Here is a 17,705-nt window from a genome sequence, read left to right as displayed (position 1 = left end):
GCGTGAATACAGACAGGTTATCAGACTGAACATTCAAAACATAGCGGCATTTCATAATAAATAGCTATAAATCCATTTACATTCTTCTCAACATCAATTAGTCTGTCTTTCTGTTTGAGCAGCTCAGCTGTGGCTTCCCTCTGCTCATTCTCCCACTTCTCTTTGTCTGGGCCTGCTCTGGTCTGCCCCAAGGCCTGCTGGGAGATTTCAGAGTGGGCCGACTCTTCCTCTTGCCTTTGTCTGAGGGCCTCTAGGTTCTTCTTGACCTGGAGGGGAAAAGAAAATATGAGAATCGTCAAACGTGTTTGACAGGTCACACACACTTCTTTTGTTTTGACAGACACATGCATACATGTAACTTAAGGGGGCTTATATATAAGGAAGGAGTTTTCATACTGTGGTGAGCTCAGTGCGGAGTTGCTGGTTCAAGCTGCTGCTCTCTTCCAGGCGAGACTCCAGGCTCTGGATCTTCTCTTCTCTCAGCTCCAGAGTCTTCTTTAATGCCGACTCAATCTTTGTCTCCAGGATCTTGTATTTACTGAAAATTGTGAAATTGTTAGCGTGTAAACGTTGGACGAAAAGCTGAGCAAACAGAAACAGATGCCAAGACTTCTGGAAATTTGAAAAGAATCTCTTGCATTCCAGCATAAAAAAAAATTCAAGTCATTTGTTACTTTTTTGGCAGTAAATACAGATTACCAAACCTGCTTCAGGCAAGATGATTCTTATCCAAGGAATTCAACATCATCCATAATACAAACACACACACACACAATCGCTGAGTGCACAGGCCCACACACATTAAACACATCAAAGGATCTTGTTAGAATTACTAAGCACAGTGGAATGTGAGCGGTAGTGGCACTTTTCCCCAAACATTAAGTGATTAGGGCTAGCATGTGTTTTGTATAATTAGCTGGTATGGAATGTTGCAGATTTTATTAGACTAATAAAGAGAAATAAATGTGGGAGTTTCACTAATCAGATTGGATCATATACCTACAATAAGAGTCAGGACTGTATTCATAATGCGATCTAAATATGAAAGAAATCCTTATAAACACAGTACTATACAAAGCAAAGCTCATAACTGGTATAATTAAGCTTTAGAGAGCTCAGACCAACTCACTGCATCACACTACAGTAAAGTCGCAGGGCTGTTTACACGACAACGATTTCAGGACATGCAGGAGTGCGTTTGTGCCGCTCAAGATACTTAATTTATTAAAGGGCCCATATGATGGACATACATGTGTGTTGGCATTATGTGAACACAACCACCTTACAATTAAAAAATTCACCAACTCATCTTCTTTAATCCCCATTAAACCAGAGCAGGCTCATTAGACATGCTGTTTTGATTCTTTGTTAACTCTTTCACCGGCCAGCGTTTTTTTTTTTTTTTTTAAGTTGTCAGCCAGCACCAGCATTTTTCATGATTTTCCCAAAGTTTTATGCCTTCCAGAAAATGTTCTTCCTAAAATATATAAACATAAAACATATAAAATGAAAGAATAGACCCTCTGCTTTAAAAAAAATTTCATCCTACACCTTGATTAGTTCTCTTTTTATCACCTCTTAAACATGGGTAGGTTTCTTCACAAAAATGGAATTATCTCAGCTTTTTGCTCAAAATTTTGTGTTTTTGAAGGACTTTTGATAAAGATCAGATGCAGAGCATACACTGACATACATCTGTTTGCCCTAGGGCGATACTTCCGGATTTTGTAAGTTGCGGGTGGATAATAGTGGTGCAGCGAAAAGCCGAACAATATTCGTCATTGGCAGAGAAGAGTTAATGTGATGTCACACTGACAAAGCCCTGCCCAAGGCCACTGCCCGACTGGTGAACTTTCCCCAAAATCTTTTCTAAATGTGTTTGTTACCACGTTTTAGCACTAATGTGGCTAAAGATACTATTGTCCCAGACTGTTTTCACAGGAATCAGATCTATTTTTAACGAAAGCTGTAGCTCATTTGCAATTAAAGAGACACACGTGAAAACTAAAATATGAAATAATAAATTATCTGTGTGGTATTTTGAGCTGAAACTTTAGACACATTTTAGGCACACCTGAGAATAGCATAAATAATACCTGTAAAATGATAATGCTCAAAGTTCACTGCCAGGCGATATATTTTCTTTAACAAAATTCGCCTTTCAAAGCCTACAGCGAACGGCCGGTTTGGACTACAGCCCTCTACTTCCTGCTTCAATGACGTCAGTAGAACAGTTTTTTGACTAAACTCCCCCGACAGGAATACGTCAGTCGCCAGCTAAGCTAACGACAAGCTAAGTTAACGGCAAGCTAAGCTGCTATCAAATCACAACACACTAAACAAGCTAAACAATCAGAACTCGATTCATATTTCTGAAAGAAGGGACTTCATAGAACAAGGAAGACATCAGCCCGTTTTGAGGACACTGAAAACAGCAGTATACAGATAAGTAAATTGTGTGAAAATTGTGTGAAAACGAATGTGTGAACACATGTTATATTGCGTACTGTAAACACAATCACAGCTTCAAAACCACAGAAAGAACGGGACCTTTAATGCTTCTCCAACAATGTTTACAAAATGTTGGCGCTTTATAGTCCAGGGTCACTTGTAGTAATTCCCTACCTCATTGTCCATCTAAACAAAACTACTTGATCGAGTGTATTAAACTCTCTGTAGATAAATGCATATGTACCAAGGTTTGTAGTGTTACTTTACAAGACAACATCGGCATTTACTGGCGTGACATATGTAATACTGCAAATTTAGTCGTCTTTGCGGATCAGTGTAAACACAGATCTTTTTGACAGCGTTGTCGTGTGTGAAATTTTTCATAAACTTTTCCATGTTTCAATACATCGTTGTCGTGTAAACGCACCCCAAGTATATTAGCGTGAACAGTAAGCAAGAACTATGAATATGACAAAAACAGTGAAACAATTTATGAAAGTAGAAAAAAGAAGCAAATGTGTCTATTTGTAAGAAAGTTTGAAACCCAAGAAGCTCAGTTGCCTAAAAACTCACCTGTTAAACCTTTTAAAAGGGGAGCATTCATAAAAACAAACAAGATATGTTTTATACAATTTTAAATAGGCCATACTCATACACTACCAATAACACTAAAACATCAGAAAAGTATATATGAAGAGTTTGGTTCCAAAACGCGATAAACGGCATTTTAAAAAAAAGGTACTGTCAAAATCAGTATTGTATCTGGTCAGTATTAAAAAGTAAATTCATAATTTTACACAAAATTTAATATCCGCCTTGTTATTCCGACATCTTTTCTCCTTTTCCCCCCCAAAACATGATAAACGCCACTCCACAATCCGCTCAACAAATAACAGCGCACCATTCCACGCATTGTTAGCAACAATGGCGGCACGTTGAATACACACGGAATCCTAGTTTTCCTCATCTACTTTGTACTTTGTGTACTTTTGTTGGCATTGATAAACTTATGGTGGTTTTCTGTGACGGGAAAAAAACATAAGCCATCAAAATCGAATAATTTACACGAGAGGCACTCAGGAGACGGAAAACGCCGGCTGTTGCTTGTTCTCCCGACAGCATCAAGCTTCTGTCATGCTAACACATGGGGATCTTATGAAAAACTTTCCATTATTTTACTCGAAGCCAACGACAATCGAGCAGGACCAAAACATTTACTGCTGATCGTTGTCAAAAAAGTTCAGCCACGACGTCCCAAGGATGACAGCAGCAATAACAGTGTTCTTAATATGACAAAGTAAGTGTTTTGATTAATGCCATTAATGTTTATTTTTATCAGTGTATACTGGCAAATATGGCAATATATGGCAAAGATGAATGCACATTTATATATTGATTCAATAGATTTATAGCATTTTAAAAAAACTGTCATTGATTTATTGCATTTTGTGGATTTGTATTTTTTATGTTTTTTATAACCTTTTTTTTTACAGAAAATAGTGGTTTTCATCTTGTCACTTTCTTGGTATAGAAAACACGTTTTTACCAAAATTAGTCAAAATGGACTTATTGTGTTTTGGAACCAATCGCTTCATAAATAACTGGTACAAGATATGGTATTAAAGCAGCCACAACAGCTGCTTTGGACAGCCATCACACTGCATATGTGAGCAAGATTTAGGGATTTACACATTCTACAGCAAGGAAAAAGATTTTCAGTAAATACGTTTTTTAAATTTGGGTTTACTTTCAGACAAAGCTATTGTGTGGCCTCAGATGACCTGGAATGCAGGACATCATCTGGACCATGTTTTTGACCTTTAAATTGCAGTCATTTTTAAAGCTTGAGTGCATCCTTCCACATTCACTTTCAATGTATAAAAAAGCTAGGTTAAGCAAGTCTTCAAAAACATCTTTTGTGTTTTATGGAAAAAGTATTACAAGTTTAGATATGGTCTGTGCTATATAATAAAAGAATAGTCACTCACTTGTCTTCACAACTGTGCTCTTCTTGTAGTAGTTTTTCTCTGTTCAGGCCAATCTTTTCCAACTCGTGGCTCAGCTTCTCTAGTTCATTACACTGCTGCTGTACCCTTAACTTCTCATTTACTAGCTCCTGTGTACCAAAATAAGCAATGTCAGTGTTTGTATTCCATTAAACAAAGCTCCAACTCATTTTTCTACATGTCATACCTCTCTGAGCATGGCCAGAGTTTTCTTGTCTATGGTGACCTGTTTCTGCAGGTCTTTGTTCTCTCTCTCCAACTCTTTGACTCTCCCAGCCGCCTCCTTAAAACGGTTCAGCTCTTTGTTAACAGCCGTGCTTTCCTTCTCCACGTTGGCCAATCTGAGGCAGTTTTCCTCCAGAGTTGCCTCCTTCACCTCCAACTGCTGCTTCAATCTACGCGCTTCCTTTTCTAACTGCTTCCTCTCCTTCTCAACTTGACCCAGTTCCTGCTCTATTCCTCGCTTTTCTTTCTCCACAACCTCGGCACGGGTCGCCGCCTGCCTCAGCCCATCCAGCTCTCGCTTCAGATCCTTCATCTCTGCTTCGTTCTGCATCAGTTCACCCTCCAGACTCTGAATCTTTGTGGTGCTGTTCTCCAAGGTCTGCTGGAGCCGTTGGTTTTCTTGGCTCAGGTTGTTGCAGTTCATCTCTAATCTTTCGCTTCTCTTGGCTTGAGAGCGCAGCTCCTCCAGTGTGCGGCTCATCTCTTCACGTTCCCGCTCTAGCTCGGCGTGTTCCTGCTGCAGCTGAGCCAGTCGAGCAGAAGCTGGCCGTAGGGTCTCTAGTGCTCGACGCTGATTTAGGTTCTCCTCCTCAAGCTGCTGGTGGTCCTTCTCCAAAGCGGCTAGTCGCAAACTGGCATTCTGGGCTGCGTCAGCCAACTTCTTCAGTCGGCGGTTGTCTTGCTCTAGAGTAGTGTTCTCTCGCTCCAGGGCCTCGGTGCGCTCGCTGCCGATCTTCAAAGAGGCAGTTTCCCGCTGCAGCTGCTCACGGACGCGTTCCAGACGCGCTACCTCTCTCTCCAACTCCTCACAGCGCTCTCCTCGTTCACGAAGACACTCCAGCTCTTTAGTGGCCTGCCGTTTCTCTGCCTCCAGGCGAGCAAGTTTTCCACCCGTTTCTGAGATTGTTTGATGTAGAATGCGGTTCTCCGTCTCCACCTCCCTTACGCGAGCCTCGCTGTTCACCTGAGCGCGCTTTCGGAGGGAGCTCATCGCCTGTGTCAGGTGTTCCTTCTCCTGCTCCAGCTCTGAGATCTAACACATAAATGTAAACACACGTTGGGGGTTCAGTCAACTTATGCCTGAAAATGTTGATTAATGTTATGGTGACCATGTTAAAGAATATGTTTCTTTAGATCAAACATGTTCACCTGTTCATCTTTTTCTGCCTGCAGGGTTTCTAGAGATTTCACCAGCCTCTGTTTCTCCTTTAGCAGCTCTTCTCCCAGGTTCTCCATGTCCTGAGTTGTTTGTTTCTCCTGTTCTAACTGGGACTGCAGACGCTCCAACTAAAATACAAAGCAGACGTCTTCTCAGCATGCAGCATTTAAGATCTCGTAAATGGAGTTTAAAAGAGGTAAAATGTACCTTCTTGCTAAGGCTCTGGTTCTCTTTCTCCAGCTCTAATGCATGCTGTTGACCCTCCTCCATGTTGATGGAAGCTTCTCTTAGCTCCTGGATGGTGTTCTGAAGACACTGGTTCTCCTTCTCCAGTTTTAACAGGCGACTGGATGCAGACTCGTTCAGCTCAAACCCAAAAGATTTACGAGCTAAAGACAAAAAATTATGTTCTTTATTAATGATAAATGAATACACGACAGCCAATCTGATTGACGTCTGTACTTTCAGTTTAAAATACTTTCATGTCGGTTTAATATGCTTTGACAACAATCTTGTGAGATAAGTCATTTGTAGCTTGATTCCCTGCAATACTGAGTTAACCCAGGCTGTTAGGATAGTAGATGGGATATGTTTGCAAATAGCAGACAGAGGTGCTTGGAAAACCTTGGTCATTATTTATGCGAATCCATTTGGCTGCTGTTTCCAAATCTTCTTAAACCTTTTTCAATAGTTAATAACATTTTGTTTGAGATTCTATAGTAAACACTGAATAAATACTGTTTGAAATAAATGCATTCTTAATTTAAAGGAAAACAATGATAAAATAACAAAATAATGTATTTTTTTCAATATTTTACCATGTTCTAACCTCCACTTAGACCAGGGATGGGCAACTTCGGTCTTGGAGGGCCGGTGTCCTGCAGAGTTTAGCTCCAACCATAATTAAACACATCTGAAGCAGCCAATTAAGGTTTTACTAGGCAAACTAGAAACTTTTAGGCAGGTGTGCTGAGGCAAGTTGGAGCTAAACTCTGCAGGACACTGGCCCTCCAGTACCGAAGTTGCCCATACCTGACTTAGACCAATGAATACATGCCTATCTTTTTTCAATGCGTGCACTTAAACGTTGTACAGCACGTTGTGAATGTGTTAGCATTTAGCCTAGCCCCATTCATTCCTTAGGATCCAAACAGAGATGAATTTAGAAGCCACCAAACACTTCCATGCAGTTTTCATTTTTTATCCCCCTAAAAAAAATCACCACGTTTAGTTTTGTGCCACAATACTTACTCGTGTAACTACTCATGTAACAGTCTTTAAATAGGGAAAACATGGAAGTGTTTGGTGGCTTCTAAATTCATCCCTGTTTGGATCCTAAGGAATGAATGGGGCTAGACTTAATGCTAACACATTCACAAAGATTAAGTGCACACATTGAAAAAAGATAGGTATGTATTCATTCGTCTAAGTTGAGGTAAGAACATAGTAAAAAATTGAAAAATTGAAGAAATGTTGTATATTGAAAAAATTGTGTATAATCTTTTGTTTCTAAATTGGATTTCTTTCACAAACTTACTCTTTAGATATCCTCCGTGGTAATTGAAAGCCTATAACAGATTATCATGATTTTTTCTTTCTATATATAGCCTTGTGTATTTACGGGTGTGTGATGCGATTGTTGTAGAAACACAAAGCATTCCCGAGTAATTAATTTTAAGCAGGCAGATGCTGAGTCATCCATTTGACACCTTAGAAACAATGTGTACACACACCTAACCACTTGTGGACAGCCTGAGGACAAAGATTTTCAGGAAGCTATTTATAAATCAACACAAATAAATTGAATCTTAATCTTTATTTCTGAAAAACTAAAGCTATCCCTAGAACATAAACTCAAATACTTAAGCGCATTTAGGACCAAAAGACCCATACGAAATCAAAACATCACTAACTCGTGTGAATTTAGCAGGAAAAAGGTCAAGGTTTACTAGTAGCATATTACCAAAATTTGCATTGGGATGAGTTTGACTAACCAAACAACTGGGAGAAAGTGTGTCAGCAACATTTGACCCACTTTTACCAATTCTTTATATTTCCTAACAAATTTGGGTTTGAAGTAATATTACAAGCCCAGCATGGCATTAAATCCAAGTATCATGTTTCAAACAGTACTGATAAATGAGAACACTGTGACAAACTCACCCTCATTGACATCATTGTTTTTGGACAGTTGCTCCAGTTCCCATCCAAGGTGAGCAGACTCATTCATGCTCTGTTTTTGAGAAATCTCCAATAACATGTTCTCCTCCAACAACTCTTCCAGACGTTTCTTATCACTGTCCCTGTCCTAAAAAACAGGATATTCGCAGATGCATTGTGATACTTTTTCAAATGATGTTGTGTCTATACAGTATAAACATTTATACCAAATATTTTTGTTAATCAGATTTAATATTTTTGAGTAAATATGAGTTGTGGTCGCCCATTCTAATCATGTTTGGGTGTTTATGTTGCTGGGGTGGCGATACAGGTAGGTGGAGTTTACACCATTGCTTGAACATTTGCTAGTTTCTAAATGGTTACTAGTGTGCTGCAAGAAAGTCACTGATGTGTTTTTGTTTATTGTGCATTTTAAGTGTGTTAAAAGTATAAAAGTCATTAAAGTCATAAATTAATGTGTTTTTGTTCAAGAATGAAAGTTTTCTCAGAACACAACAAAAAAGCACCCTGCTTTGTATTAAACCCTTGTACATTGTTCAAATTGGGTGGTCCCTTTTCTGCCAAAAAAGGTCACTAAATTAAATAGCTGTAAAAATGTATCAGATGGATTTTCCCCCCAATTCTTTGCATAAATCTGATAATCAACCTCAGTTCTGATCAAAACTACCAAATGTTTACAAAAATTCCACGATTTTAACTCTTTAATTGCCAAGTTCATAAGTGATGCCACTGATTTGGGGGGAAATCAACACAAAATTGATTTTCAATATAAAAAGTGATTGTGGACTGATTTTTTTCACAGTCTTGGGCATGTCAAAGATTGGTAGAAAAATTGGCTTAAATGTATTTTTAGTTTTTGTGCAGCATCAGATTAAATTTTTTCTCCCTCATTTATGGTTCGTTGCTGATTTTGCCGCATTGACTTCCATTATAACAACATTTTTTAATTGCAGAGCCATGACACCTTATTTTCATGCATTCTTGATTGTTGGTGGTTTTCCTTTTGCAAAAAGGTAAAATTTGTCATTTTTATAGTTGATCACCATGTGGCACTATTAACCCTTTATTATGCCTGTGCAAAAAACGTAATTTCTGGTTTGTACATTGAGATAGATAGATAGAGAGAGAGAGAGAGAGAGAGAGAGAGAGAGAGCGTGTGTGCGAATCCCCAAATCAGTGACACAACTTATGGACTATGCAATTAAAGAGTTAAAATCATGGAATTTTTGTAAACATTTGGTAGTTTTGATCAGTACTGAGGTTGATTTACAGATTTATTTATGCAAAATACTCATCTGATACATTTTTACAGCCGTTTAATTTGATGGCCATTTTTGGCCACGAACACCACGAAAGGGAAGTAAATTTGCCCACGGTATATTGTTACGTTTTAAAAAAAATTCAAACCATTTTCTTAAAATATGTGTAAATCTAAGATTTGTCACCAAAAATCATTCCATTTGCTGAAACACAGAAACACAGAGAAAGTTGATCAGTGACACAACTTATGGACTATGCAATTAAAGAGTTAAAATCATGGAATTTTTGTAAACATTTGGTAGTTTTGATCAGTACTGAGGTTGATTTACAGATTTATTTATGCAAAATACTCATCTGATACATTTTTACAGCCGTTTAATTTAGTGGCCATTTTTGGCCACGAACACCACGAAAGGGAAGTAAATTTGCTCACGGTATATTGTTACGTTTTAAAAAAAATTCAAACCATTTTCTTAAAATATGTGTAAATCTAAGATTTGTCACCAAAAATCATTCCATTTGCTGAAACACAGAAACACAGAGAAAGTTGTGGCCAAATTAAGACAAAAACAAAAAGTCCAAAAATGGCCCCAACAACACATTAGGGTTAATATTTTTGAGGCCAAAATGTTTTGCTTTTGATACCCCTTCTTCCCTCTAATTTCTACATTTTATAGAATGCTTATTCAATTTGATAGTATAGTACATAATATATAGTTTTTTTATATACAGTATATATATAGGTTTTTTTGCTACTGGATCACCTTAAGTCTGCCCAGCAACAACCAACCGCTTCCTTTAAATTTAATAAAAAATTATTCCCATAAAAATGTTAGAATATAGTATATAGTGTATTTCATATAGGATCAGATAGGTCTGTCTCTCTCTCGAAGGGTTTTTTCTTGCTAGGACTTTTTCCCCACAGGGTTTTTCTCTTAGGAGTTGTTTCAACCCCTTGGGAGACATTAGCTTAACTTCCTTTATGTTACATTAATAATTTGCTCACTAGTACGATTTAATCTTAGCCGCTGTACTTTGTTGTCCTCTGATTTTTCTGTGTTTTCTCTTGCTTTTATTAATGTAAAGCAGCTTTGGAACAATTAAACAATTGTGAAAAGCGCTAAAACAATCAAATATATAGTGCTGTTGCGTTTCTTATATTTATTTTGCTCATTTTTTGCTCATCATGGTAAGTTTTGTACTGATCGCACCTTAGGATTGCACCCAATTACTGTGTACATTACAATACCAATAAAGATTATATCCGATTCCAGACAATCCTTAAGCAAACATTAAATCTTCCACCTACACCGTTGCCAAAAAAAGCAACACCACTCCTTGAATCAAAATCAATTAAACCTTGACCCAAATATGATTAAATTATTTTCCGTGACACTCACAATCTCAATATCGTGCAATTTTGAGCGTAGCTGGAGATTCTCTTTCTCCAGCTCGTGTAATTTGTCACAGCGCCCCCTGGCTGCGGTAAGCTGCTCCTCCAGCATGGACTTTGTCTCCAGCAGGGTCAAATTGTCCTCTCTCATTTCCTGCACACAAAAGGTAGACAACAGTGATAGATGAATAGCTGGATAAGAAGCAGATCAGTAGAGATAAAGAAGATGAAGACAGCTGACTGAGGGAGTCACAGGCCTGTCTGTGACAGATCAGGGTCTCAGTAGACACCTGTGGTGTTATGACTTAGAAATTAATTCAGCAGGAGCCAACAGCAGGCAGATCAGTCACCTTAAAAGGTAACCCTTCTCGTCCGATTAAAGCACCACGTGGCTGATTCATTATTTATGTATTTTCCATACAACGACAGCCATCTGGATCCGTTTTTACAGTTTATTATAGATACAGGTAGTGGTGGGGTTACCTCTATACGGGTCTTGTAGAAGTGCACATCATTTAGCCTCTCTTTACACCGACCCAGTTCAGTTTCTAGTCGATCAACTTTCCCAGCACGCTCCCTCAAAGCATCAAACTCGTCGCGGTACGCCCGTACTGAACGTGCCTCTGCCAACAACTGCATGTTCTGTTGCACACAAATTCAATCGATGAAGCTTCGGTAAACTATTCCCCAGTTTGAATGGTAAAAATAAACCATACTGTAGGAAGTGGTGTGATACCTCCTGCTTGAGTTTCTGAATCTCTGCATCAAAACGCTCGATCTCGTTCTTGGCATCTATCAGCTGTTCGGTCTTTTCCTCTCTGTAAAGCACACACAAAAAATAAACTACTAAGCATAGACATAAGCTTCACTGAGCATGTGGTATGGTAAGGTCACAAGAGATGGCTCTATAATAAACCTAATAGTGAGCGGCTTAGCTAGACAAAGGTTTTAGGTACCATAAGCACACTACCCACACAAAGGCTGTTTCGAAGTATTAGGTTTCCTTATAAGATGATTCTTGCACGGCAACATTCATTGATCAGGCAATCCCAAAATGCACTGGTGTAAGTCAAAATTTGCATCCAATATGGCGTACATAGTCAAGGGCCAGATATTTAACCCATTACTGGTATGTGTGTACTATTTTGTACTTGGACTAGACTGTAGGATTGTTAATAAGGTGCTAATATCTGTCTCTATTCAAATCAACAGAGAGAAAATTTGTTAAGGAAAACTGCAAAGTAAGCAAATCTATAATTTGGAACAAAGCCCTTAAAATTCAGCAGGTTGCATACCAACAAGGCAAAACCATATAGGATACCCATATTAAACTTTCACACTCACAGTTCTTGGCGTGAGCGACGCAGTTTGGCCTTTGTTTCGGCCAGCTCCACGGCTAAATGCTGCCGATCTTCTTTGGACAGCAGGGTAACGGGAGACATGGAGTTGTGTTCAGGGCTGGGGAAGCCCAGGAGATTGGAAGGCTGCTGGGATTGGAGATAGTCCCTTTCCTGCGTCAGCTCTAGGACCACCTGAGGACACATGACAGACATGTACAACATCTACAGGGTTTCCACACCTTAGTTAACTTCAATTTCAAGGACCTTTCAAGGACTTTCCAGGCCCAATACTCTCAAATTCAAGGACAAATTGTGGAGACACATTTTAAGTGAGAGCAAGGTTACATGGTGTTACCTTTTAAGATATATTGTTACAGTTTTCTTTCGAGGGAACTCGCACTGCGTCACTGCACCGCCTCCAAGGGTAAGTGGGTCTGAATGTGTATATCAAACTTAACCAATGGTGAGGCTTAAAGACAAAGACAGGGTGACGCGGGAGCCAGGAAGTATACCGCTATCTGAAATATTGCCAAAGACGGCCTTATAGGAACGCAGGAGTATGGCAAGGGAGACGCAGCGTCTCGTTCCCTTCTCAGGAAACAACAGTTACATATGTAACCTGAGATGTTTTCATGTGTCAAACACAACTAGGCAAAAAAGCATTTTGGTATGAATCAACTTTCACTTACAGAAGATATAAGCATTCAAAGCGAACAGTTTAGCACGTATGCTTAAAAAGTCTAGAATTTTTATGATATTATCCTACACTACACAGGGAATAATATGGATTTTTCCAGAAAACTTCTTGCTTAAAATAGATTCAAGCACTTTCAATGACCTGTATCTATGTATATTTTCAAAAACTTTAAATTTTTCTCCCAGATTCACAAACTTTTCCCATGGGAACCCTGCATCTAATCACTGACGAACGAAGACTTGACAAGTTCTTACCTCGGCAGACTCGTCTCGCTCATCTATGAGTTTGCGTAAGTGAAAGGCCATGGTGCGAGAGAGAGGGTCGAGCTGCTCGATGGCCATTTCTTCTACTTCCAGCCACTGAAGGTCCAAAACATTTTCTTGATTGTGGGTGACCTTTAACCAAACGTAGATAGATAATGAACCACAGAAACGGCATGTGAGAAAAGTTACTGGTATAAACTGGATTTATGGAATCTACCTCTTGAATATGGGTCACTATGGCAGCCTGTGTCTCAATGTCCAACAGTTTGATCTTCTCGATGATTTCTTCTTTGCGCTCACACTGTTGAGAAAGAAAGAGGAAGGAAAGAAGAATAGAAAGGGGATTATAAGGATAAAAATATTACATAAAACCATTAACATGGTTGTGTTTATATAAAAGCAGTGAGTATGGCATGACGATTAGCCAAATGAAACACTGGCATGAATGCACAGGATACTATAAAATGGGATAAAGGGCAAGACATATGACTCGTGACTGTAAAACTGTGTTGGGATGGTATGTTGCAGGATTAGACAAGCTCTGAAAGACTCTAGAAAGAAAGCAAATCAGCAGGCAAATGTTATGCCGGTAATGTTAGGGCCCTAAATCAATGTGAGCTGTTTATTATCTATTCACAAAACAGGAAAAACCAGTCACGGCGGCAGTGATGGAGAAAAAGTGGGGAAAATGATCTTTGCTCAGCCAATCCGAACAGGCAGGAGAGGAACAATCCTCAGGAAAAGGTGGAGACAGAAAAACATCTAAACCAACAAGCAAATCTTTTACAATCATCAGATTTTCTGTGATATGTCTGAATGGTTTTCTCATTGTGCAGTATAATGTTGGTTTTACGCTGGAAAAGCAGAGACATGCCCAGACAGGGTGATGTGAAAGATTTTCCTGTTATAAGTGTCAGAATGTGACAAGGGCAGTTTACCTGTACAGCACAGCCCAATATGAGCAACAGCAGTCTCTTCAGCTCCTCCATACTTTTACCTGAGAGACAGAAACAGTCATGAGTTATCTGTTATAAAGAAACATGAAACGCAAACATTTTAACTAAAAAAAAAAAGAAATGGATGCCAAGAACATATTCAAAAAGGGAGCTAAGCAATAGCTATTATTAAATATTTTTTAAACACACCTATACATTTATCAAGGCAACCACTCAAAGTACTTTAAATACTACAATTTGTAAATGAGCTTTTTTTATCAGATTCTAAATGGATTCCTTCCAGCAAACTGGTAGTTCTGAATGTCCTAATGTTGGGATTAACAGATTTGAAGTGAAAGTATTTGATGAGAATAAAGGTTTCTGTATATTATTCACTGCGTCTAATTTTGTAGTGTCTTTTTTTAATAAAGTAAATTTTGACTTTTATTCCTTGAGGTGTAAAATACAGTAATTTCAATTTTACTTTGCAATTAAACTGTTGATGTGTTTCTATTGCCATGACATCATAATGATGGTAGTACGAGATGGATAGGACACCACTGAAGGCCAAGGTGTGAAATGCACGGACCGCCACTGCATTTGAATAATATAAATAATAAATAATTAAATCAAATTTTTGATGGAGCTGGCGCTTTACAGCTTTTGCATCCGAGCTCCATAGTTGGAGACAACCTGAAATAGGAACGTCTCCTAATGACCTAATGGAAAGAGATGGGCGACACACAGCAACAAGTCGCTTGCAGTGTGCATGCAGCATTACGGTTTATGGGGTATTTACAGAAAACTTTTGCTATCATGCTACATTTCTTCATAAGTCATCCTGAAGTAAAACATCACAGCTAAATGGTAAGTGCCATCACCGAACTGAAAAAGACTATATCATGCAAATTCAAAACTATTTTACGGGCTGGCTATTTCGTATTAATTTAAATGTTCTCATTCGTACATTTTAATACGATTAGCTTTTGCTTCAGTTAAAGGTAGGGCTTTATTATTGCTTTTTATTATAATAGAGGGTATGCACATGACGTCATGTCGGCGAAAGGGACTGCGGTTACGCCCAGTGAGTGGCAAAAAACAGAGCGGCAGCATTTAAGTACAGCGTGACAAACACGGTAAATACACGTCGAAATGGGGAAAAGCTGTTGTGCGATAGACTGTACTAACAGACCACAGGTGGGTTGACAAGTTGCTAGGGTCACTATCAAGCAGAGGTTTTACTTTCTACTTAAACATATTTTTTCAAGTATTTGTATTTTATTCGTGTTTTTCTTTGGAAAACATACATTCCAAAGCATATTATCATAATTTTTACTCTATTACATTTCACTAATAATAAGTTTTTGTTTTACATTTAATATTTAAGTACTTTAACATACTTTTACTCAACCTACTAATGCACAGATGCTTTGAAAATATAACTAATGTAACTACGTATTGTTCACCTCTGCTATCAAGTCCAATTAAATTCAATTTAAGCTAATAATAGTCAGTTTTACTGACATTTTCGAAGCACCCGCTATGAAAACCAGCCATTTGTTGAACGTTTGCCACTCAACAGGGCGAGTTCCGGCGTGGTAACGTGGAAAAGTGACGTCAATGCATACACTCTATAATATTACTACTTTGTAGGATTCACATTAGCCAACTCATACATTACTAAATTCCCAGGGGATAAGACTGGAAATGAACCATCTTCCCAGCTGTTTACTTGCTTAAAACCTTTCATTATTTTAAAACAAAGTACTTAAGTCATAAAACATCTGGTCTGATATGAAGATATTTTCTTTTTTTAACAATTACATGTACAAAAACTGACATACAATTAGAAAGAAGCATCCTGTTTTATGATCAAATAGTATATTATAAAGATTAAACTCAAAGTTTAAAATTAAAGTGTAATTCTATAAAAATTAATTTATAAATGAAAATCACAAAAATGAAAACCACAAAAAACCTTGTGTTTTTGGTAGGTTCATGTATGTCTGTGTTGTTGAGTGTGTTTGTGTCTGACAGTCTTAGACTAATAAATACTCTGGAGAGAATGAGGTGGGTGTGGGGTGCCATCACCATGGTGACCATTTGTTGCCCAACGCTACCCCATCTGATCGTACCCCATTAAACAGAAAGAGAAGAAGCATCTCTATGGGGAAATGACTCTATTGTCCATTACAACTGAAGCTTAACGGAAAAAACACAACCAGCTAAATAAATAATAGAATAAATGTAAATATATAGATATAAAAAGGTAAAAATATGTAAATACATAATGTAAAAATAATAATGTAAAAATAATTTCACATTAAGAATATTTTTAGACACTTTTATCCAAAAAGTGGTTTTAATTTCAGTTACAAGAATGACACACATAAGGCCTCTATAATATAGAGGTATGGCAGTGTTTCCGCTATATACATTCTACCGTGGCGGCCCGCCATGCCTAAAACATCCCCGCCACGCCTGCGGTTGTGGATAGAAGGGATACAGCAAACGAAATCTCGCTGGATGACCACTGTTTTATACTAATCCTTCAACCAAACCCAACTCTAAACACAAAATTTCACACGACTGTAGGATGTATTTGTATCTCATTTAGCCAGAGCCACTGTTTTCATCCTAATAATCCTACCTCCAAATCTAATCCTTAACTTTTCAGCATTTGCTGTATCCCTTCTAGACAAAACCCACGGCGGCAGCTCGCAAAAAAGCTACAGAAATGTCCGCCCTGCCAGACTGGCTGTCTTAGAAATAAATGCCTTTCTGGATTCGCGTTGTTAACTCATTTATAAATAAATCTCCTAAAGTATCATAATTTCTTCCATGGGTTTAGTTTAATGAACAAATAGATTTAAATCAACAGGATGATTAGGCTACGTCTCTGTTTTGAGAAATAATAATAAAATAAATAAGCCTATACGAAATATGTTACACTTAAATAATAATTAAATTGACAAAACGAATAAAAAAGTATTTGAGTTTCTGTTTTTTTTGTGACGCGCTCTACAACCAAAGCAGCAGAAAGCACGTCATGTTTTTAATGATTTTAAATAAGCACAAAGTTTTCTCCTTATTGTGAGTTTACACAAATAAAAATACATAATTTGAAGTTTCGAATATTGTTTTACTTTTATCTTTATGACTATAAATTTAGGGTAATTTAAGGTGCAAGGTCATCACGCATTTGATGTTCACCGGCGCATATACACGGACGCAGCGCAGGGCTGCGAGAAAAGACATGATTAAACTTTCGATTTAACATATTACGAGTTTTTTGGACATTCATTTGGAATCACTGTACTCATATTATCAGGGCCGGATTAACCATATGGGCAACTGGGCAATTGCCCAGGGGCCCAAGACATCCAAAGGGCCCAGGGCAGCAAGGGCACGAGCAAAATACTGTATCTGGTAATCTCCCGCTCGCCGCTTTATATTAAACAATCTGTCAACACGGGCTTTTGCGCTGCAAAGAGAGACGATGCGCTTATTACTTTGAACGTGAGTTGAGAGCGGTTGAGTCTCATGCGGACTGACCAATGAAGAGAGGGCCTCAGGTTAAGACCCTCTCCTCATTGGTCAGTCCGCATGAGGTGGGTGACGTGGGTCAAAGGTTCGCCAAGCATTACGTGACGCAAGGCTTTGGTACAACAGAAAAAACGAGACACGGAGAAGCTAAGTCGGAGCGCGAAGCGGAAATTAAAAAAGGAAAAGGACATCAGAAACGCAGAAAATGTAAAGTATAAACAGTGGTGTAGTCTACGTGATACGCAGGTA

The 17,705-nt window shown here is 38.4% G+C and overlaps 1 protein-coding gene across 1 annotated transcript in view; it reads right to left on the bottom strand.

Moving 5' to 3' along the window:
* Positions 1-17,705, bottom strand: part of LOC141362548 (protein Daple-like) — a 102,061-nt gene that overhangs the window by 44,508 nt on the left and 39,848 nt on the right. Inside the window, exons 5-18 of the mRNA XM_073864788.1 lie at positions 13,914-13,972; positions 13,193-13,276; positions 12,967-13,107; positions 12,020-12,207; positions 11,412-11,493; positions 11,159-11,317; positions 10,683-10,829; positions 8,005-8,149; positions 6,049-6,230; positions 5,832-5,969; positions 4,645-5,715; positions 4,440-4,567; positions 397-538; positions 81-266 (exon numbers count right to left, since the gene is read on the bottom strand). Of these exons, the coding sequence (XP_073720889.1) occupies positions 81-266; positions 397-538; positions 4,440-4,567; positions 4,645-5,715; positions 5,832-5,969; positions 6,049-6,230; positions 8,005-8,149; positions 10,683-10,829; positions 11,159-11,317; positions 11,412-11,493; positions 12,020-12,207; positions 12,967-13,107; positions 13,193-13,276; positions 13,914-13,972 (2,852 nt within the window). The remainder of the gene's footprint in view (positions 1-80; positions 267-396; positions 539-4,439; positions 4,568-4,644; positions 5,716-5,831; positions 5,970-6,048; positions 6,231-8,004; positions 8,150-10,682; positions 10,830-11,158; positions 11,318-11,411; positions 11,494-12,019; positions 12,208-12,966; positions 13,108-13,192; positions 13,277-13,913; positions 13,973-17,705) is intronic.

This window comes from Misgurnus anguillicaudatus, unplaced genomic scaffold, assembly GCF_027580225.2.
Source record: "Misgurnus anguillicaudatus unplaced genomic scaffold, ASM2758022v2 HiC_scaffold_28, whole genome shotgun sequence".
NCBI lineage: Eukaryota > Metazoa > Chordata > Actinopteri > Cypriniformes > Cobitidae > Misgurnus > Misgurnus anguillicaudatus.
This window is presented reverse-complemented; position numbering and strand designations above follow the sequence as displayed.